The sequence below is a fragment of the Eriocheir sinensis genome, chromosome 43, assembly GCF_024679095.1.
Source record: "Eriocheir sinensis breed Jianghai 21 chromosome 43, ASM2467909v1, whole genome shotgun sequence".
Lineage (NCBI taxonomy): Eukaryota > Metazoa > Arthropoda > Malacostraca > Decapoda > Varunidae > Eriocheir > Eriocheir sinensis.
The window spans coordinates 9,170,435-9,194,729 of record NC_066551.1 but is presented as its reverse complement, the minus strand read 5'-3'; the positions used below and the strand labels follow the sequence as shown (position 1 = coordinate 9,194,729).

At 42.7% G+C, this 24,295-nt stretch overlaps 1 protein-coding gene across 1 annotated transcript; it reads right to left on the bottom strand.

The window, feature by feature from the left end:
• Positions 1-11,855: 11,855 nt before the first annotated feature.
• On the bottom strand, positions 11,856-20,580 carry LOC126980217 (uncharacterized). The gene is made up of 4 exons (XM_050829850.1): positions 20,326-20,580; positions 18,898-19,000; positions 15,640-15,864; positions 11,856-12,095 (listed from the first exon to the last, which is right to left on the bottom strand). The coding sequence occupies exons 1-4, from the start codon at positions 20,430-20,432 to the stop codon at positions 11,928-11,930; spliced, it is 603 nt and encodes a 200-aa protein (XP_050685807.1). The 5' UTR covers positions 20,433-20,580; the 3' UTR covers positions 11,856-11,927.
• Positions 20,581-24,295: the final 3,715 nt, after the last annotated feature.

Sequence of the window (24,295 nt, the reverse complement as noted above, 5' to 3'; positions counted from 1 at the left end):
GTAGTAGTAGTAGTAGTAGTAGTAGTAGTAGTAGTAGTAGTAGTAGTAGTAGTAGTAGAAGTAGTAGTAGTAGTAGTAGTAGTAGTAGTAGTAGTAGTAGTAGTAGTAGTAGTAGTAGTAGTAGTAGTAGTAGTAGCCTCTCTTGCTATGGCGGCGTGGGTGAAGAGGAAGAAACAAAGATAAATAACAACAACAGTGAAAGGTAAATTTGTGGTACTCGGCGGAGATAGTTTGTTTATGGTCGTACTCACGTGTAAGTATGTATGTATGTATGTATTAAAGGAAGAAGAAGCATTTGATCCCCTGTCAGACCCAATTTTCGTTTAAAATTGAGTGCCCGATATTTTTAGCCCTTCGCCGTGAATAACCTGATAGGCTTTCCTCCCCTCTGCCGGGTGCGCGATGTTTTGGGTCATTCTTACACATTTCGGCACCCAAGCACACGTATTTACTAGGCTTTCATAGGAGTTTTGTGCCTTTTCATGGGTAGTTTTATTATCCTGGTGGTAGTTCGACCCTTCTTCTTTTTTTCTTTTTTTACAGCAAAGGAGACAGTTCAAGGGCGTACCATGAACATAGAAAAACACTCTTTAGAACCGGACTGATCTCCTTTTCGGACTTCGGAAATAGATGATGTGGGAGGCGAAAGCGTCTGAAGATACCGACTTTAAACTTCCTGACCATTTAATTCCCCGCCACAGAATAGCTAAATGCCTCATGTATACCGGGAGCCTTGTCATTCACTCACGAACTAATGTCTGCTTCTGGCGTTTATTCATTATCACGTGATGTAAGTAAGTAAAATTAGGAGCATACGGTATGGCTTCGCGTGGCCTCGGTGCTCATCTCCGACGCGTTAGCCCTTGGGTATTGTTATCCTGAGGTGCGGTAATTCGAGCACATCGTAACTTGGCAATCATTTATGTGTTCCAGGCTCTCGGAATTAAATTAAGTATTCACAAATATTCAAAAATTTCTTTCCTTGAGGGAGAACTGAGGCATATTATTATCATTATTAATAGCAGTAGTAGTAGTAGTAGTAGTAGTAGTAGTAGTAGTAGTAGTAGTAGTAGTAGTAGTAGTAGGCATAGTAGTAGTAGTAGTAGTAGTGGTAGTAGTAGTAGTAGTAGTAGTAGAAGGTTAGAAAAAGCCATGGATGGTGAGGTAAGGTGGGGTTGAGTGTACAGGAGCTGCCTTGTATAGGCCAACCGGTCTCTTGCAGACTCCTTACGTTCTTATGTTCTTAGTAGTAGTAGTAGTAGTAGTAGTAGTAGCAGGCCTAGCAGTAGTAGTAGTAGTAGTAGTAGTAGTAGTAGTAGTAGTTGTTGTTGTTGTTGTTGTAGTAGTAGTAGTAGTAGTAGTAGTAGTAGTAGTAGTAGTAGTAGTACCATTATTATTATTATTATTATTATTATTATTATTATTATTATTATTATTATTATTATTATTATTATTCGCAGCATTATTATCGTAAGTTTAACGTGGTCCCTTTTGTGTATGAGCCTCCTCCACTGTGGTCTGTTTTGTACTATTCATTCTTTTTGTTTACAGTAAAGGAGGCAGCTCAAGGGCAGAAGAAAAACTCTAAAAAGGCCGCTGAAGCTTTTGTCTCTCATGTCCCCTTTACGCACTCCACCCAGCTCTTCCTCGGTGACCGTCTCTTCCTTCCACCCTGCATGTTCATCCTTATTTGGTGTCTTCCTGAACAGCACCGCCTGCACCTGTACTTTGATATCAGCTTTAGTTTACTTTAATTTCACATCATATTCGCACCTCTCCACCCGAAATTAGCCTCTCTTCGCTTCTCGTTCTGTTTTCTTTTGTCCAAGCAGAGTCTTAGCGGGCTCTTTTGATGCTGTTTTTTTGTTGTTTGCCCTTGAGCTGCCTCCCTTGCTAAAAAAAAAAAAAAAAAATCTCTAACTCTAGTAAATTCGATCTCTTTCAGATTATTCAGCACTGACTAAGTTCATAATATATGTTATTGGTATATATTTACTGCTTCTATGCCAAAAAACTCATAATGCTCTGATGTCAGTTATATAATTTACAATTCTCGACTAAGTAACCCTTACGTTATTATTCGTTACTATTATTATTATATTATCGTTGCTATCATCATTACTATTATATTATTACTCGAACGATTCAATGTAATTCACGTACAATATAATTATCCTAAGCCTTGCGTTTAATTGGATGAAAAATTGTAACAGAGAGAGAGAGAGAGAGAGAGAGAGAGAGAGAGAGAGAGAGAGAGAGAGAGAGAGAGGTGGGGGCACTCCATTGCTTCCTCCGGTAGTACATAATTCGCATCTTCCCCTTCCCCCTTCCTCACCCTTCTTCACCCCCATCGCCGCTCCATCCCTCCTACCTTCCCCTTCCCTTGTGTGACTTCCCCCTTTCCTTCCCGCCTCACTTTCCACCTCCCTTTCCCCCTTCCCCTCCCCAACAGGCACCTTCCCTTTCACTGGCACCAGACAGAATAACCAAGAAACTTCGTCATTCATTCACCTGTAATATAATAGGCCGTTTCGATCAAGTGGAGTGGGTGCGCCCTTACACCCCCCCCTCTCCTCCCCCAACCCATCACCTTCACTTTCCTCTCCAAACCATCTAAACCACCATCAATCACGGGCGCCAGGAGAGGGAGAGAGGGAAGGGGAAGAGGGAGGGAGAGGAGAGAGAGGGAGGGAGAGAAGGGAGGTGGTAGTGGGTCTTGTTCATTAATCAACTAATGACATGCATCACAAGGGAGGAAGAAGAGATGGAGGTGATGGAGGAGGAGGAAGAGGAGAAGCAGCAAGAGGAGGAGGAGGAGAGGTAAGAGTTTATCCACCAAGTTAATAAACACTTTTTGGGCCACGTATGGAAACAGTCCTGGAGCTGCAAAATAATTGGGGCGGGGGAAACGTCTCCCCGCCAGATGGTGCCCACGAAAAGTTTGAAAACTTCCCCTTTCCCTCCCGCCTAATGCCTCCTTTCACCCATCCTAAATAAAAGTCAATTAGGTTCTTAAGATCGGCTCCTCTCCCCTCACCCACTTTTATAGAGTTGAGTTGAAACAAAGGTGACAGGACAGACGGAGGGAAGGGAGGGTGACTACTACACACGCACTGCAGTCCTCACACGAGTAAGTCACGGCTGTATAACATGACCTGCGTCACACGATAACAAAAAAAAATCAATATTTTCTCTTTTCTTCACATTTTTGTCGAGACATAACACAGGACCTTCCGTGGTCTCTTATATACCTTCGCTCGCCTCCAGTTACAGACTAACTGTACCACTATTCTCTATGTTCTTTTTCGTCGAAGCTCAATTCCGGAGGTTTATTATGAACTTTCCTACACCTTCGCTCGTCGCCTGCTACGTCGAGTGGGTATGGGCAGTGGCCAAGTGGCCGGCGCGAAGAAATGGTGAACGCAGGGTCTCCTGTCAAAGCTTTGACGAAGACTGACTCTTCAACCAACTACTATGGAGACCACCAACATGCCATCCATCTAAGAAAGTTTCAGAAGGCGTCAGGAGTGCATTCTTTTCTTTTTCTTTACGGGGAATGAGCTAGAGTTAGTTTTCATATAAATACCACTAATCATTTTTAGGCAGAACACTGTTTTACCCTTAATGCAGCATGTGTTGAGGTAAAGAAAATATACTGTAAGTTTAAGCAAGAGTTCAGCACTGTTTCATTTCCCAAAGTGCATTGGTAACAAAGTTACGAACAAAGTGGACTACCATCGCCAATGCAGCCCCTAAGCCTTGATAAGCAGCCCTTCCTGCACTTGTCCCCGCGCAGCCCCACACCCTGCTGTCCGCTACCACAAAGCCTGCTGCCCACCGTGCCTGCAGGATGGGAGAGCAAGCAAGGCCATCTCACTGAATACCCCGCCAACACGGTCCTTCATTTTTTTCTTCCTCAACGTACAGCGCAGCACCCACAGCAGAGAACAAAGAGAGAGAGCTTAACAAGGTGCCGCTCCTCTCTGGAGGGAACATATTCACCACAAACAGACAACAAGGAAGACTGACTAATTTGAAGTCATACTTTATTACACTAAAAACGTTTCCCTCATTAAAGAAGAAAGACATAAGAAAATAAAAAAAGATCAATGAAGTCTCATCTCGGGAAAAGTGACTGTACAGTAGTGTTATGCATAAGGAGAGAGAGAGAGAGAGAGAGAGAGAGTGTGTGTGTGTGTGTGTGTGTGTGTGTGTGTGTGTGTGTGTGTGTGTGTGTGTGTGTGTGTACATTCGTTGTGGGTGTGGCCGATGCTAGCAAGCTACAGAAACTGAGGTCCCTCCCACCACGTCTCTCTCTCTCTCTCTCTCTCTCTCTCTCTCTCTCTCTCTCTCTCTCTCTCTCTCTCTCTCTCGAGCACTCACCTGTGCGCCCCTCCACCCCCCCCCCCCCTTCATGCGTAAGTTTGGCGTATTGACCCACGCGGAGGAACCCACCCACCCACCCACGCCTGCACTCCACCCACTCAGGCTCTCCTCCCCGCGCCTATGTACTCCCACCGCTCGTTACCCACACCACGCCCATTTCCTCCAGCCACTGCCAGCCTCCCATCCACTTGTTTCCCCGTCCACATAACACTAGCCATACAGTTAACTGCTCTCTCTCTCTCTCTCTCTCTCTCTCTCTCTCTCTCTCTCTCTTTTTAGTAATAGGGTGGTGGGGGAATGGAATAGACTCAGCAATCACATAGTTAGTGCAGGGTCGATAGCTTGTTTTAAGAGTAGACTGGATAGCTACATGGACGAGGACGACAGGTGGCACTGAGGTGTGGGTGCAGTAAGGTGACGGGGTACTGGATGCGTGCCTAGTACCGCCGGTATAACGAGGATCAAGCCTCTACCTGTAACCCCTGTAACTACACCTCACCCACCGTGAGTAGTGGGGGGGATTCTGGAGCTGCCCTGTGTAGGCCACCCGGCCTCTTGCAGTTTCCCTATGTTCTTATGTTCTTATGTTCTCTCTCTCTCTCTCTCTCTCTCTCTCTCTCTCTCTCTCTCTCTCTCTCTCTCTCTCTCTCTCTCTCTCTCTCTCTCTCTCTCTCTCTCTCTCTGATCAGTCATATAAGTACATAGATAGGTAGATAGGCAGACAGATCGATCGATAGATAGACAGAGAGATGATAGCTAGACAGATATTTATTCAAATATACAGCGTTTATAGCATGTGGAGTGTGTGTGTGCGTGTGTGTGTGTGTGTGTGTGTGTGTGTGTGTGTGTGTTATATATATATATATATATATATATATATATATATATATATATATATATATATATATATATATATATATATATATATATATATATATATATATATATATATATGCCATCCATCTACCAACGCATTCCAGTCTGAATGGGACGAAGATCGTCAGCCTTGCTCACGTCCTCTGGATCAAGCATCGGCCACTCTCAGCCAGCAACGCATCCCTAATAAAGGGCTCCCGTGTGCGGCGGCGGTGCGGCACTGCCTGATTTGTGAAGCAGAGGATGCAGCAAGTACTCAGGCAGTAAGAGGAAGTTGAGATGACTAAGTTTAACTTTAACTATCTTGATTTTAGTAAAGCGTTTGACAAAGTTCCTCACCAACGACTGTTGCTTAAATTACAGGTTCACGGAGTAGAGGGTAAAGTTTTGAACTGGGTCAAGGCGTGGCTTAGCAATAGGAAGCAAAGAGTGCAAATCAATGGTAAAAGATCTGACTGGGGATGTGTTACGAGTGGGGTCCCACAAGGTTCGGTATTAGGTCCACTTTTGTTTATTATTTATATCAATGACTTAGATACAGGAATTAGTAGTGATGTTAGTAAATTTGCAGATGATACCAAGATCGGTAGAGTAATTGAGTCGGATCAGGACGCTAGTATTCTCCAGGGTGAACTCAACAGATTGTATGACTGGGCGGATAAATGGCAGATGGAGTTCAATGTAGGGAAGTGCAGTATTCTGAGTGTAGGTAGGAACAACCCCTCACATAACTATTGCTTAAATGACACTCTCATAAGCAGGTGTGGGTGCGAGAGGGATTTAGGGGTCTTAGTGAGCTCTGATCTCCGTCCAAGGGCACAATGCATTCAAGCTAGAAATCGAGCTAATAGGGTACTGGGATTTATTTCAAGGAGCGTAAGCAACAGAAGCCCCGAAGTCTTCCTCAAACTATATTTAGCATTAGTTAGACCTCATCTTGACTATGCGGTTCAGTTCTGGTCACCTTACTATAGAATGGATATCAAAATGTTAGAATCGGTGCAGAGGAGGATGACTAAGATGATTCAGGGGTTGAGAAACTTGCCATACGAGGAAAGACTCAAACAGTTAAACTTGCATTCTCTAGAAAGGCGAAGGGTGCGTGGAGACATGATCGAGGTTTATAAATGGATGAAGGGCTTTAATAAGGGAGACATTCATAAGGTTTTGTTGGTAAGAGAACCGGGTAGGACACGAAGTAATGGGTTTAAACTGGATAAATTCAGATTCAACAGGGACACAGGCAAAAATTGATTTACAAACAGGGTGGTGGATGAGTGGAATAGGCTCAGCAGTCATGTGGTGAGTGCCAATACAATTGTCACATTCAAAAATAGACTAGATAAATTCATGGATAGCGATACTAGGTGGGGTTAGATACACGGGAGCTTAGGGTCAAAGGAGCTGCCTCGTACAGGCCTACCGGCCTCTTGTAGACTCCTACGTTCTTATGTTCTTATGTTCTTTAAAAAGCCATAACAATTATCCTATGTTCACAAAAGATGGTGGAAAACTGAGTAACTTTAGTGATAGCAAAAGCAGCAATGATTATAATTGGGGAGAGCACCCACATTGACAGTCGGTAAATGTTACGATGTAATAAATTATTGCTAACTGTGACATAACTGGATGGCAGGGAAGACAAATTTTGAGGCAATACCTATAAAGCTTACGAATGTAACTAAATAGGTAACAGCAATCAAGAGAAACGCCCAATTGTACAAAAAATAAGGAGCAAATACCAGCGACCGTAGTTACTTTTAATTTTACTCGGTTAATCAATCAATCAAGCAAGCAACACACACACACACACACACACACACACACACACACATATATATATATATATATATATATATATATATATATATATATATATATATATATATATATATATATATATATATACACACACACACACACACACACACATATATATATATATATATATATATATATATATATATATATATATATATATATATATATATATATATATATATATATATATATATATATATATATATATATCTATATATATATATATATATATATATATATATATATATATATATATATATATATATATATATACATATATATATATATATATATATATATATATATATATATATATATATATATATATATATATATATATATATATATGCTTGGCATTAAAACATGAGTAACCACTGAACAATGATATAATCTATTATCTGACTCGCAAAGAAACGAGATGTATTTACTGTTTCCCAGTCCGGGTTATGTAGCACATGGTCACTATTTTCACACTTGCTGGCAATCTCTGCAAGGCCAAGGTGGGCGTGGCTGCATTTCATGATCGTTTCCGCATCTCTGGTGATATGGTCAGTCCATTTGTTGCCCTCACGTTTAGAGGTCAGCCTTGGCGTAGCCACTTCACTGTAGACGTTCGCAGTCATGCGTCTGATCTAGCATCTTCCAGCTTATCTATATATGCAAAGTTGATCCGCACCAAACTGAAACCAAGGATCGAGATGGACTACGTATCGCTCTCTTCAGTATTTTTTTTTTTTTTACAGCACAGAGAGCGACTCAAGGGCAACAAATGATGTTAAAAAAAATCCCGCTAACTGTTGGTTTCATATTGTAATAAGTATAGAGTAGCCAATAGAGAGGTCAATTTCGGATGGAGAGGTGTCTTGATACACTCTTCTTGAAAGAGGGCAAGTCATAGGCAGGAGGAAATACAGACGAAGGAAGACTGTTCCAGAGTTTACCAGTGAAGGGGATGAAAGAATGGAGATGCTGTTTAACTCTTGCATAACGGGTTTGGGCAATATAGGGATGAGCATGAGTAGGAAGTCGTATGTAGTGGGGCCGCGGGAGGGGTGGAGGCATGCAGTTAGCAAGTTCAGAAAAGCAGTCAGCATGAAAATATCGATAGAAGATAGAAAGATGCAACATGGCGGCGGAATTTAAAAGCTAGAACTCTGTCAGTAAGAGGAGAGCTGATGAGACGAAGAGCCTTAGACTCCACTCTCTCCAGAAGAGCTGTGTGAGTGGAGCCCCCACACACCTGAGATGCGTACACCATACGAGGGCGGGCAAGGCCCCTGTATATATGGAAAGCATCTGTGCGGGGAAGAACTGGCGGAGAAGATACAGAAGGATGCGTTCATCACGTTCCTGCCATGTATCTTCAGTGTGGGCCAAACATACATCAGTCAGGAGGCTCAGAGCAACCCAGAGACACGCCAGTTCTCGTCGACAAACCAACTTGGTCGGCTAGGCTGCCGCCAGCCGATAGAGTCGGTCTGTCGGCACCCTCCCCTCCCTTTCATGAGCATGTGGGACGTACGCGCTTAATTGACCCGGACGAGCTCCATATTTACTGCCCGTGTCGCCACCCTTGAGGTGGCGACAAATGTTTGAAAAAAAAAATCAGAGCAGATCCAGTCCGTCCCGCCGCCATATAATGTTTGTGGCGGCCATGAACAGTAGAGTATTTATTATTTAAACCAGCAGCTATTAAGCTACTGTGCAGCTACATCGCAAAAAAAAATCCTTACTACAATGGTGCTATAGCCAGACAGCATTGCTTTTTTTCTGAAAGAATCGTCACATAACATCCAGTACATGCGGGTTGTGTGATTTTACTGTAACCAAACAGTGCTATGGTTCAGCTGTACCAGTATCGCCAGGGGGGAGGGGAAGGTTATGCTGCAACTGCTGTCGCTGTAACATGTTTGATGTGTGCCTAACAGACGCACTTGAAAACCAACTCTTTGCACTCTGGGAAGCGTAGAGGAAAAGAATCGTACAAGAAGGATATATATATATATATATATATATATATATATATATATATATATATATATATATATATATATATATATATATATATATATATATATATATATACACACACACACACACACACACACACATATATATATATATATATATATATATATATATATATATATATATATATATATATATATATATATATATATATATATATATAACACTTAACACAACTTCATAACTTAATGTTACTTCACATTGGAATAATTTCCCGGAAGGTTGTAGTATTACATCAGTTTATCATAAAGACTAGTTTTCTTAATACTTGGTTTCTTTCGCGATATATGTAGCGGTAACTAAACTGAGGTGCAGTGACCTAAGTACTACGTATACAGCTCTCGCACAAGCTGACCGGACTTTCACAGGCCGTTCCATGAGCTATAAAATGGGGCTCATCATCATCATCATCATGAGATCATCTTCAGCTATATGCAGACAAAGGCTTTTCCCAATGTTCTCTACCACTCTTTTTCTTTCATCTTATAGCCCATCATAGTCCGGCAAATGCTCTAACTTCATCTTTCCGCCTGGTCCTCTGCCCTTGTCGAAGTCAGGGTAGGCAGAAGAACAGGAAGAAATTGATTTAGAGCATTTGCCGAAGTAGGATTTAGTAAACTAACATCAGCTCGACGGAGCGAAGTGGAGAAAATATGGACTGACTGAGAGACTTTCGTCCTACAATGGACTATACTAGGGGAGGTGGGAATATGGACCAGGGTGGTAATATGAACCAGGCCATATCTCAGATACTAAGTGCTGCTGTCAATTGGTAACTGACTTTAAACATGACATTAGTTCCCCATAGGCCACCAAATTTAAGTGCTTTCTGAGTCACTCGCTCGAGGTGCGTCGCTCTGAGGGACAATTATTTAATTCTTGCTCAGTGAAAGGTTTGTTTAGTTAAGGTTCAAAACTTGTTTTCCTATATAAATTAATAAATATGGACTCTTGATATATAGTGTGTTGATTGGTCATCAAATCACTTGTTAAAATGACGTACTACTTAGTTTTTTGGAAAAACAAATTAGTTTAGAATTTATGCTAACTAATTATGAAAATATCGTGGGGTGATAATATGGAACAGCATGTTCCATATCCATTCCATATCTCCAGGCTTTACCTCCCCACACATCATATCAGTCAAATAGAGGTCACAAAGCTTTGAAACCATATCCCTTGACTTCCTTTCCATACAAGGAGGCTTTAAAGACCTCATATGAAAAAAAATCACAAAGTCCAAATGAAGATAACTACGGGTTAAGTGTGTGGCGTGCCGGGGACGGGTTCAATTCTTGTGTCGCCTAGTAGCTATGAAACTGATTTTTTCCATTTGTTACTTTTGTTTTTAAATTTTATTTTTCACTGTAAAAGTTTTATTTATGTATTCACAAAAAGGAATATATTATGTTGTTATTTTCTAGATTGTTTCATATTACCACCCCACTTGTTCCATATTACCACTCCCCTTTCCACGACCCCCTCTTTTTAGGTCTTCTTGAATAAAAAGCTGTACCATTTGAATGATTTAGTTTTTCTCACTATAACCCTTAATGTGATGAGGATAAAATTTGCCAACACCTATGACAGTTGTTGATGCCATTTTTCCCTTTAAAATTGGTGTTTTCGCCTGAAATAAAAAGTGGTCCATATTACCACCTCCTCCCCTAATGGCTAAGGTGATAATGATGATGACACAAGCCACATAGTATGTTAAAACTGGCATTCATTAGAGAGACGAGGGGTGCGAGAAGACTATATTCAAATTTATGTAGGAATCGAGAGCTTCAGGAAGGGTGTTGTTGACAAGGAGTACAAGTGGTAAGGCGCTGTAATCATAATTATATGATCACGACTAGTCAGCGTATGTAATACGTTTTAACTGATATAATTTAGTTACGCAGTGCTTACAACTCTCTAAAGATCCGCTATCTTTATCTGTTTACGGCTCTACGAAAATTGATAGCCCTTTAGGACAAAGTAAGCTTTTCACTTATCAGATTCCCTCCCCTTACTGACTGTCTCCTACTTTTAAAATTCACTTGCATTGTTGCATCTGTTTCTGCCTTCTGCCGCTATGTTCATGCTGACTGCTCTTTTGAACTTGCTAACCGCATGCCATCACTTTTCCAGTGGCATTGCAGAACACGATTTCTTCTTTAGCTTCCTGTCCAAATACCTTATGCAAGAGTTAACCAGCATCTTCATTCATTCATCCCTGTCACTGCTAAACTCTAGAACAGCCTTCCTCTGTATTTCCTTCCTACTACTTGAACGCTTTCATGAGGGGAGTATCAAGACGCCTCTCAATTCGTTTTTAGAATGCTCAATTTGGGTCCTTTTTCTCAAGAACAATTCTTCTACCGGCTTTTTTTTTATTATTCAACGTTTGCCCTCGATCGCCTCCCCTGTCATAAATATAATATTTCGTAATGTCAACATGTTCAATTGGCAGTTTCTCACCCAGGCAATAGTACATGTGGATCATTCATGAACATTTTAACAAAATTGAAGCGATAGAATAATTACTTATTCAACAATAATGTATAATCAGAGACAGGCTTTTTCTTTTATATTTGATCACAATGACGAATTATATGAATACTGTGTCATGGTAGACTTGACAGTCACTCAACGTCACCTGCATGGCTGACTCGGATGCTGCCATGCTGAAAATATCATGAGCAATATTGGGGAAGTTCTGCCCCTTCTGCCAGGCTAATGGTCGGGAAAAGCAAAATATCTTGCCAAGTGTTGTTTTTTATTAAGTAACTCAAGATGTGTGGTTAAAACAAGATGGCGACGCGCAAGCAGCCTCAGCGGCCCAGGTGGCGGGACACGAGGTGGACGAGGCGGAGCGCCACGTCCGATAGTTCCTCCATCACATCGTTGGGCATGGATCGGCGCCCCAGCCCGTGCCCCGTCACCACGTACACGGTGTTGTCCAGCAGACTCGCAATGACGTCCACAATCGTCCGCCCCACCTGCAGCGGAACAAATGAGGTCAAAAGGTGTGTCGCGATCACTTCAGGAGTGAGCTTGAGTGAGTGAAGAGCCTGCCCCGGACCTGTTCTCGGTGTTTGGACCTATTATCTGAAGATGAATTCAACCACAGAAGTTTGTCCAAACTAAGTGTTAGCCTGTCCGCAATAAAGCTAACGGGATAAATGCATAGAGAAATTTTGCTACACTTCCGTCGCCATACATGACTTTACGTCCGCCACTTATCTTTAACAAATATGGGAGTGAAGATCCTTACGCTCAGGTTAACCACAGACTGGTACCCATGCAGGTAAATACATCTAGCTACTCACATTTTCCCGCGAATATGACCACCAATGTAAAATTCATATAATATAAAACAGAATATACGAGCTTTGCCTTAATTGGACCGTCTAGATCAGTGGTTCCCAAACTTTTCCAGGCTGGCGCTCCCTTGGCTCCCAGTTGAGTTCCATGCAACCCCCGCCCCTACCCCCACACATGCGAACACACACCTCTTTCTCGGGATTTGGTATGTTGCAAAATAAAGCCATGCTCTCGTTTATATTTATTATCTTAGTTTTATTATCTATAAGGCATAAGTGTTCCTTCAGCTTAGTCTTAGTACTTGAGACATTGATTTTGTCACTCAGATTTTGAAAAAAACTGTTATTAATTACTCACAATGCCACCCTGCCGCCCCCCTACAGTCCCCTTTTTCCTCACCCCCCCCTCACACAGATCTTTCCATCCCCCCCCAGGTGGGTGGTACCGACCACTTTTGAGCCACTTGTCTAGACTGACTGAAAATTAAAAGCCTGAACCTCGAAATTTCAAAAAGTTCATTTCGGTAAAACTGTACAATTATATATCACTTTCTTTATCTGGTAGAATAAATGAGTGAGTGTGTGTGTGTGTGTGTGTGTATGCCCTACCGCTCCCCGCGTGCCTGTATAACTCCCGCATGAATAGTTCAGTGGCGGGATTTGCCTTCTCGCTTTGAACACGGCGTGAGGTGGAACAAAGCCTGTAGCAACAGCGAGCGTTCCCTCACACAGACGATACCCGCGGAAGGCCGCTCCTATGTGTTTAGTTTACCACGGCCTGATCACAGGTTTGACTCACTTTCGCCACCAGGTACCCTCCCGACACGAGCAAGTGCATGCTCATTATCGTCGATCTCTGGGTGCTTCCAGGACCTCACACAACACACACCCCATCCCCCTTGCTCAAGGGGGAACAGTAACCACTCCTAGTCAACGGAAAGAATCCGGCCTGAGCAGGGCTCGAACCCCCGCCCTGTTTGGCCGTGAAGCCTTGCAGCGCGGCGCTCTAGCCGACTGAGCTACAGGTGTCGTGTTCCTGGCTGTCCCCCTATTCCTGGCTATCCTCCAGCGAACTGCGCATGCTCAGAAGCGAATGGAAACAAACAAAGACTTGTTGATAAACAGAGCTGTTCTCCCGCATCCCTCGACAGCATAGCTTTGCTTACTTCGCTCGTCCCAACCCCAACACACCTTATGAAGCTATGATGCCCTCTAACCCACATCAAAATCTGCCAGAATTACGGGCCTGCATATGCACATCGAGTTTTTTTGTGTTTTTTTAATAGCAAGATGCTATTTCCCGAAAATTTACTCATGAATCACTGCATGAAGGCTACTCATTGTCCCTTCCCTTCACTTATTACATAACTGCGTTATACTGGATTCATGAATGTTTTTCTGTGAAAGAATAAAACAATATGCCCTCCCGTGCTGGAAAACACTAGGGGGACAGTCATGTACACGCGACCAGTTGCGTACTCGTACACGGATCCGTGTTCATAGCGATCCGCCTTTTATTTGAAAACAAGGGGGGGACAGTCAGGAACAGAGGGCAGCCAGGAACACGACACCCGGAGCGGAGAGTGTGTGTGTGTGTGTGTGTGTGCTAATCAAAGCCCTCTACCGGCTCTGGTTTTAATTACACCACTTGGTCATCAAGCTTATTCGACATTCCTAACCTTTGGCTGGAGGTGGGATGGAGGGAGCATCTGGGCGAAGCGGGCACCAACAGCGTAGCCTCAACGCGGCGCGGCAGCAGGCATGGGCACGGCCTCCCTGCCCCGCCAAGGCCCGCCGCCGACACTCCCCACACTAATAGCAATAATAACTAGAGTCGCTGTCACCACTTTTCCGTAACATCCCATTGGCTAGCACTGAATAAGAGCCGTACGGATATCCACTGGCCAAGAAAGGCACTGAAACTCACTGTTAGAATGTTGTGTAACGTGCACGAGGCTACTACACCGGACACGCGCACCACCCCGCGTCGTGTTCACACCTGACTGACGGCGCTGCTGTCGTACGGAACTACTAAACTCTCGAATTTAGCTCTCAAAACATTTCAAAATTTACCAAATCGAGAATAATCAATACAAAAATGTAAAAATCTATATTACTAATTTTGTCTGAAACAATAAACGCTAAGCAATACTTTCGAAAACAGTATAATAGCAATCGGTTATCCTTGTCAAAGCAGTAATCTTATAAGTGTCTTCAATATAATTATGAAACTGCGTAATAAAAACTGATAAAGCTACGAGCATAACACTATTTATTCATCTATGAGTATATATAAGTGCCGTGCACGAGAGTAACTGTTCACCATCGCAACGGGGTTACTATTTATATCAGGTTGGAGGTAGCTGGTAGTCTGTTTAAGACGACGTGTCGGGGAACTTGTTCGCTTTATTGCCCCATACCAGCACTGTACAAGCGGATTGCATTTCGGCAGAAAGTCTGAAGTCAGAAAGGCAGAAGAAGCCCTGTTTGTTTTGCTCTCCACCTATACTATGGACTAGAATATTATATTAAAAGTAGTTATTTATATAAATTATAACTCTTTGAGCCTGAACTTTCAAAAAGCTCATTTTGGTAAAACTTTACCCTATAAATTAACTGTATAATTAATGTTGCAAACAATGGATGAATAACTGTTTACATAACATGGTGTTTCATTACATCAAAAAGCTAATAAGCCATGACTAGGTACATGATAAAAAAAAATGTATTTTATAGCCTAATCTACCCGCTTTAAAACTGTTCATTATATCTGTCCACGTATCTGTCTATTTACTTTTTTCGTGTGATCATTTCCACAAGACGCCTCCGATGGCTGTACCGAAAACATAGTCAAATTTTATGCAATATCATTAGAAGCGACAATTAATATCGCCCGAAAGAGATGACCGAACATCTCAGTAGCAAAGTATTATAAACCTCATAACCTCTCTCTCTCTCTCTCTCTCTCTCTCTCTCTCTCTCTCTCTCTCTCTCTCTCTCTCTCTCTCTCTCTCTCCTTCAAAAATTATGAGACCAACACAGACTAACAATACCGTATCACTCTATCTAACAATACTCTGAATCTATCTAACAATACTCTATCAATCAAGCTAGCTAACAATACTCCATCACTCAGTCTGTCAATCAATCAATCTACCTATCTTTTTAGTTACCCATCTATCTATCTATCTTTCTATCTAGTTACCTATCTCTCTCTCACCTGCATGATGACGGGGACAGCCATGGCCACCACGCCCACCACCGCCGCCCGCAGAGGTCCGATGCCGAAAGAGCTTTTATCGAGGATGTAGTTAATGTTCTTAATGACGGAGGTCCAGTCGATGGGCAGGTTGGGGAAGGAACCAACGTAGGGCTCCGCTAGGTGCGTGACAAGCTTCGTCAAGGCCAGCACCAGCGCAATCCACGGCTGCTCCTGGTCCAGACGCTACGAGAGGGAGAAAGGTGTGAATGAAGGTGATAGTGGAGAGAGAGAGAGAGAGAGAGAGAGAGAGAGAGAGAGGTATGAATACGTGAGGGAAAGAGAACAAGAAGAAGAGAGAATGGACACACGGAAAGAAAAAAGATAGGGAAAAGGAAGAGAAGTGAAAAAAAAAAAGGCGGAGAAGAGAAAGTGAGAAATAACAAGGAGAAATAGAAGAGAAGGGAAGCGGGAGGAGGAGGAGAAAGAATACGAGAGGAGGGGAAAGGAAAGCGAATAAGGAGAATAAGGGAAGGGGAAAGAGAACAAGGAGGAGGAGGAGAGAGGAAAAGAAATAAGAGGAGAGCAATTCCTAAAAGATATATGAGACAAATTAACCCATTACCTCCCACACGTACATATATGTACGTAAAAGTCTAATGTTTTTTAGTGTGTCTATCAATGTATACGAGAGAAATAGATGCCAGAGTCTTTTTTCACGGCTACTTTTATAGTGCATTATCGGGTTCTTGTAGTGAGCGTAACAACCCTTCCTACGTCATTTTAACTTCAGTATTTACCAGCGATGCACGGATTACACGGTCGCTGCATTGGATCATATCATAAGAGGTAAGAAACGTGTGTTTATATTTTCTTATTGTTTCTAAAAGTCAATTTATAGGTGCATCAATGCTGCATAATTTAAGAAATGTAATATTTGTTTGTTTTTGTACACTAAATTTACATTTGAAAATAGGTGAGTACATATATGTACGCATGGGGGGTAGCCCTGGCAACAGGTATAAAATGGTATTTTTACCAATAGAACGACGGAAATTGCGTAAAAACATTTAATTAAGAATTTTCATCAATAATTCACGTAAATTTCATAATTTAAATCCATGCTTTAAAATATTTTTTATTTACTTAGCGTAGCTTTGTCGACTTTCATAGGACAAAACAGTAGAACGACCAAACCATAGCCTTGCAGCCTCTCCTACAACAATACAGAATAGCAACTATAACCCTTGTTTTTGTTTGCAGAGCTACTAGCCTAACTGTCCAGGAAATCATCGCACAATAATATAATTGGAAGAAGATCCACCTAATCATCCTACTGATGTTGTCCTCATGCCATCTCAAGATACCGGAGGCCTGACTGACGAGGACAGCGAGAATGAAGAGTCCGGTGTAAAAAATCCAAATCACCTTGGTAGGGGGATCCTCAACCGGCAGGCAGAATTCGTGACCTTTCACTAGGAGGAGGATTATGACGATGATCAAGCTTCAACTGTTGATGATGTGCGGTTACGTGCTACTAGAAGAAAGGAGAAAAACTGAAAAAGGTGGAAGACTCTACTGACCCTGACGACCCCATAGAGGAGCCTTCCAGTGGCCCCGTACGCATCTCCTCTACCAGCAATTCTAGTCCGAAGCGACGCCCACGAGTCAATCATGTGGCTGCCAGTGACTCCAGTGAAAATGAGGACCAGATCATGACCCAGGGGGACATGAGAACGCTTTCCAAGATCAAGAATGGAGAGAGGATGCCGTCTAAGTCAAAGAATGACCTAGGAGAGAAACTCCCCCCTTTTGTGTTTGGTTAGAAATTCCTTATGTGACTTATGTACGTTACTCCCGGACTACATCCCATGCGTACATATATGTACGTACCGAGAAATCGTATTTCTAATTAAAATAAGGGAAAAAATGGACTTGATTATCAATAAGGGACTCATGAGTAAGCCTTGTCTCAAATTTCGTTCAAAAATTACAGTCGGATTGATGCTCGGGAAATAATGGGTTAAATAAGCTTCGACTATCAACTGAATTGAAACGAAGGATAAGAGGGAATTTAAAAGCGAGGGGAATGTGAAGAGGAAGATGAGAGGGAGATGGGGAAAGAAGAGGAATGTGTGAGTGCGAAGGAAATAGGAGAAGTAGGGAGGAAGGAAGGGAAGGGAGATGGGAAGGGAAGGATGAGTGAGAGGAATGGAATAGTTACTGGCGGTGGTGGTGATGTCTGAAGGAGGGAGATGTGGTGTTGAAAGGACAGTGGGAGAAAAGGTGGTAGTATCTATAGTGGTGGTGGAGGTGCTGGTGGCAGGAGGAAGTGAGAGTGAAATGTTGATGTAAGGGAAGATGAATGGGAGGAATGGAAGGGTTAGTGGTGGTGATGGTGGTGGGAGTGGGGGTGGTGGCGTCGGCAGGAGGGAGTGAGAGAAAAATATTGATGTAAGAGAAGAAGAGTGGGAGGAATGGAAGGGTTCGTGATGCTGGTGGTGGTGGTGGTAGTGGTGATGGTGGCGGTGGCAGGAGGAAGGGAGAAAGAGAGAGAGAGGTGTTTATGAAAGGGCGTGTCTGTAGGAGGGAATGTGTGAGAGGAACTGAGGCAGATGTGTTGCTAGCGAGAAATTATTTGCTAGCTCTGGGAGGAGAAAATGAATAATAGCGAGGTGAAAACGAGCAAGATTATGATGAACTAATGAACAAAAAATATACGTCAGTGAAAACACAAGATATAAAGAAGAAGAGAGAAAGTAGTATGAATAAAACAGGGAGCGCGTTTGCCATTGCAGCACTTAAAATATCTTTCTAAACTACCCTTTCCGTAATGACACTTTCATTTCACATGCAATATTATTTTTTGACACACACACACACACACACACACACACACACACACACACCAATCCGGTAACACATCGCTCCGGTAGCTCAGTGGATAAAAGCATTGCGTTGCCAGGCTTCGCGGCCTGGGCGGAGGAGGTTCGAGCCCCGCTCAGGCCGGGATTTTTCTCTGACAAGGAGCGGTTACTGTCTTCCCTTGAGCAAGGAGGATGGGATGTGTCGCGTCGTGTGAACTATCTCAGCAGTACCCAGAGATCGACTAAATGAGCTTGCTCGAAGGGTACTTGTTGGCGATGACGGGTTCAGCTCATGATCAGGCCGTGGTGAATTACACACACATACACACACACAGACACGCACACAAACGCACACGCATCCCCCACACACACATGCACACACAAAGCTTCCCCTCCACGCCCTCGTTCTCACATGTTGTTCCTGTTGTTCCAAGATGAGCGTGTCGGGCAGCACCCCGAAGCGTGGGAGGTGGGCGTCTCCTGCCGGGACGTCATCATAATTCACGGCCACGCCTCTGCAACACAACGGTACAGGTAAGGAAGAGGTCACACACAGCGGAAGTAAGCACGGGTACAGCATAACGAAGGTACACAGGGTCATTACACAGGCAAACAGGTCACATACAGTTCAGGTAAGCATGGGTACAGCGTAACACAGGTAGCACGGGGTCATTGTACAGTACTGGCAAGTATCAGGTCACATACAGGGCAGGTAAGTATGGGTACAGCATAACACAGGTAACACTGGGTCATTACACGGGCATGCAAGCAGTTCACACAAAGCACAGGTGAGCATGGGTGCAGCATAACACAGGTACACAGCAGACAAGCAAGAGGTCACATACAGCTCGGGTAGGCATATTATTTCCACTACAGTGATTAGTGACCATTTTTTCTACACTTTCTTCTTGTTGCCCTTAAGCTTATTCCTTAGCTGTAAAAAAAACGTTTTCGGGTGGAGGTAACACAGGGTCATTACGTTCTTTAGCTAAACCTGACAGACAGACAGACTTTCACTCCTGAATAACACAAATAAGCTCAATCACAACAACGCACAAGTACTGTAGATTTGCTTTTATTTGACATATGAAAGGTTGCAGCATGACAATTGATTGATTGATTCATTTAAATTAGGCGCCGCAACAGCCAGGGTCATATGGCGCCGTTGCAGCATGACAAAAATAAATCAGTACGACCCAAGGAAAAATAAAAGGTCACATGAGAAGACACAGCGTAATACAGAAAGGCATCTACAGTTATAATCTTAAGGTAAAAAAAAAAATAATAATAAAGCTAATTGAAAATCTTAATAGCTTAAAAGTTTACAAATAGCCTAGTCGTAACAGGTCGTCTAATGGCCATAAAGTTGAACACATCGCACATCGAAACTAAGCGTACTATAAAAATGAACTAATTCCCTACCACACTGCAGGAGATGGGAGCGGACAAGAAGCGATCCCTGACAACACACAAACAAAAGGTCGTTATGCCGAACAAAACGCATGTCAAAACTAAGGCCATATTCCCAAACATTATGGCGCCCAAACACACATATTTGACACGGTTTTCGTAGAGTTGTGGGTATTTCCAGGGATAGTTTTATGGCCCTGATGATAGTTTGATTCTTCTTCTGTACCGTGAACCTTAAAAAAACACTCCAAAAGACCTGATTGATCTCCTTTTTCGCCTTTGAAAGCAGTTGATTTGAGAGGTGGAATCGTCTGAGAGTACCGACCTAAGTGTACTAAAAAGTTAATTAATATCCTAAAACATTTCATCAGCAAGGAGAGGACAAGAGGAGATCCCTGATAATGCTCTTGAAGGTGTCCACGAGGCTTACCTGGCGGGCTGGACAAAGAGAACAAGCAGGAGCAGGGGGAGGAGCAGCAGAAGCAGGGACTTGGTGGGCAGCGGGAGGGGTGGCGGCGGGGGCAGAAGGTTCGTCATGGTTTCACAAGGTAGAAGTAGCCTGAATTAGCCTTTTTTCCGCCGTGATCCGTGCCACTTGACCTTTTTGTGAAGTGGTTAATGCTAGGGCTGCTCCGTAGACGCCGGCAGCAGGTGGGCGCGGTGACGGGCAGAACACGACTGGGCGGGGGTAGTCAGTGCGGAGACGGTTCGAAACAAAGAATAAAGCAGCTCAAAGGTGTCGCCCGTGGCAGAGTCGATAGTAGTTATAAATGCTTTGTCAGTCTCGCTCTTCTCTTTTTCAGTTTTTGTTTGAGGGGAGTTCGAAAGCTATAAACAGTTACTTCTTTCTGTTAGCTACACTGCCCTTTTGATTAACGGGGTTTTTTTCAGATTTATTGGCGACCCTACATGTGTTTCACTATAGTCAAACCATTTCAAACAGTCCGTTTGGGCGTTCGATTCCGCGGATCCTTTCCTCACCTCTGCTCTACCACACAGTCCCAGCACCTATCCCTTCCTTTCATAATTATGTTACCAATAGGTAACATATGAGAGGGAAAAATAGGTGTTGGGGCTGTGTGGCAGAGCAGAGGGGAGGAAAGGACCCGCGGAATCGAACGCCCAAACATACGATTTTAAATGGTTTAACTATACCATAGAATCTGGCTTCGACACGATAATCCGAAGTTTTCAGGATCTTTCGTATTTTGAATATGATGAAAGAAAAAAAGTTGCAGGTGAGATACAGAACGAAAAAGAAAGACATGAAATTTAACAATGTATACAAAATAGGATAATTTAATACATTAACTAGTAAGGCGGTTCTTCCTCAGGAAAAAGTGATACACTTACTTTGGTAAGTTGTGTTTATATCCTGATTCTTAAACTTTTATTGAATATATATGATAATCGTACGTAAAAAAAAAATACAAACAATAACTAACAATGGCACAGCTTTTTTCTTTATTATTTCTCCCAAAAATTACCAACCGTTCAGATAAATCATCAAAACTTGCTACAAAATTTACATCTTTTTATTTTCCTGTAGACTCTCATCCCCCGCAGCGCCGGGCGTCGGTGGCCTATAGTCGCGTGATATTTTCGTACGTGTTCACGTTTTGGTGAATGGCTGTAGTGGGGTACGCACGGCGCCAGCTCGGAGCAGAGGGCGTGCACAGCTGTAGCTGTAGCTGTAGCTGGCGGGGCGCCAGCTACACGAGGCGTCCACCCTGTCTCGCTCTTTCTACGGTAAACAAGATTCTAAAATTACAGATCCTCCGGCAACTTTTCGGTTTATCTCCTACAACTGCTTGCGGATTAGAAAGTTTCAATGAAGTGGTCATTCCCTGTTCTTCTTGGTCAAATCCTCGACTACTTACATGATAAAGGAAACAGAGAGGGAGTTGGCGTATGTACCTTTGGATTCTAGGGGGTTGGCAGCCCTGCTCAAGGGAGAAAAGAAGAAAAAAGAGGCAGTAGACTGAGTAGAGGGTCAGTGTGTAAGCAGGGGAGTGAGAGGCCTTAGTTACCCCTCGGGCCTGGTCGCGCTAGCGGGAGTGAGGGGAACAGTGAGGTCTGAGACGGGGCGCCGATCACAAGGACTCCTCTGCACTTTTTTCGTTATCCTGGTAGGTTCTTGTTTGTACTGCACAGGAAGTGGTTAAGGATTTGTTGCGTGGCTGATGAGATGAGGAAAGGGAATGCGTGAGTGCCTGGCCGATAGAGGAATTGAATGCGTAAGTAAATGAAGTAGGGAATGGATTCACGAGCAGGAAAGGAAAAAGTGAATGAGAACGTGGTTGAGGAAGTGAAGGCAGTAAGTATATTGTCGTGACTGAGTGCTCGAGTTGTCAGCCGTCATTCGATTAATTAGTCAGTCAGTTAGGCAGTCAATCAGCTGGTTAATAGTCCATTAGTCAATTTGTCGCTTCATTAGGCATGTCATTACATTCCTTTGGGCATGACTTCTTTGTTTCAATTTAGATTCTTCTTGAAACACTGAACTAAAACTTCACTGCGAGGTGTGCGTAAACTATCTTTTCTGAAAGTTGCTTTAGTGCTTCATTAATTACATCCCTCTGCTGGGCCACCTCATGAAAAGCTTTACTAAAACACTATTGAAGAGTCAAACATACACTTGTCAAACAATACGTTACTTAAACACGTTTCTCAAGCACGCCTCCGACTTTCACAAAACTCCTCACTTGACGAGTACACATAAGACTACTAAAACGCCAAACTTGAGCAGAGAAAAGTTTAAACAGTAATAAATATATCAATAAGAAAAAGAACATTGATTGCAGAAACACAACTATGATTTTACCATACTTCATATCAAACATTACTAAAACGGGTTACTAAATCGCTTTAACATAAGTCCGTATTCAAACTGTGCGTGGGAGACTGACTCCGTGAAGTTTATTCCTGAACTAATAAACATTCCCGTCCGAGGGTGGAAAGGAAACAAACCGTAATAGTGCAGAGTAATGGAAACTAATATAATTTAATTTTACCTTATTTTCTTTATGTCGCCTAATGGGTCGCTGTTTCCAGACGCGAAAAAATATACAGAAGCGAGAAATACAATAAAATTAAAAGCTACTAATGCTCTTTCTTCTACTACTACTTCTACTGTTTCTACTACTCCTACTACCACTGTTACAGCTACTTCTATTATTACTACTACTACTACTACTACTACTACTACTACTACTACTACTACTACTACTACTACTACCACTGCTACTACTACTACTACTACTACTACTACTACTACTACTACTACTACTACTGCTGCTACTGCTACTACTCTGCTGTTACTGCTGCCGTTGTTACAACAGAAAAAATCTTGCGTAACTAATAGCTAACATGTCAGGCTCAGATTGCCCGGGCTTATTATGCAATTCTAACAATCAACAGTTTCGACATCCTCAACATGCTACATTTAAAAGATCACATAATTGTCACTGGGAGTGAATCCTTCGCCTGGGATTACGTTCCCTCGTCCTTTCGTTGGGGTCTGGCAAGGAGGCGTCAAGGGGTATAGAGGACATGAGTCATAATCCTTGTAGTCGGCCGCTGAAGAAAGCCTTGCCTGAGACGCCGCCTCGCCGCCTGGCAAGGGGAAGCTTCCTCCTCCTGCGGGACATAGATGATTACTATATAGTTATAACGGGTCTGATGGAAATATTTGTTTTAATAGTTCGATTTGAATTTGGTGTAGTGTACATATAAATAATTTAATGAGAAAATTACAATTAGAGTTACATGAATTGAATTTCATAACCTATATCTATCTGTATTTTCCTATCTATTTCATCTCTCTCTCTCTCTCTCTCTCTCTCTCTCTCTCTCTCTCTCTCTCTCTCTCTCTCTCTCACACACACACACACACACACACACACACACACACACTTAAGCGGAACCATATGACTGGCTTGTTGTTATGTCATCGCGGCCGATCGTGGCGAGGCTTGGCAACTTCGCAACATCCTCACGGGCTGTTTTTTGTGGGCTCGAGAATCTGCTGTTGCTGGTGTGGCATTCACGTTACTCGGTCTGTTCTTTTAATCCCTCCTCGACACAACCCCACAAGCTCCCTCTATCTGTAACCCGTTTATTTATTTTTTTCTGGTTGTATTCTATTGTTGGTTTTCCTTTTCTTTCTGTTTTCCTGATGGGTTGGTTGGTCATATTTCTTTTCGTTGCACATCTCCTTGTCTCCTTTATCTGCTATTCGTTTGTTTTTTCTCCTTTTTTATTGCATTCTAATTTGCTTTCATTTTCTTTTATTTGCTATCGATCGGTTGGTTGGTCTTATTTCTTTTCTTTTCATCCCTTCACTCCCTTTATCAAATACTAGCTTGTTTTTCTTTTCTTTTTCCTATTGTATTAATGTA

What these genes read in the sequence shown, in the direction of transcription:
- LOC126980217 (XM_050829850.1), bottom strand. Translation starts at nt 20,432, where the DNA reads ATGACGAACCTTCTGCCCCCGCCGCCACCCCTCCCGCTGCCCACCAAG. An exon ending in CTCTTTGTCCAGCCCGCCAG is followed by an intron (nt 19,001 to 20,325) that starts GTAAGCCTCGTG and finishes GTTGTGTTGCAG; the next exon opens with AGGCGTGGCCGTGAATTATG. An exon ending in TGGAACAACAGGAACAACAT is followed by an intron (nt 15,865 to 18,897) that starts GTGAGAACGAGG and finishes TCCCTCTCGTAG; the next exon opens with CGTCTGGACCAGGAGCAGCC.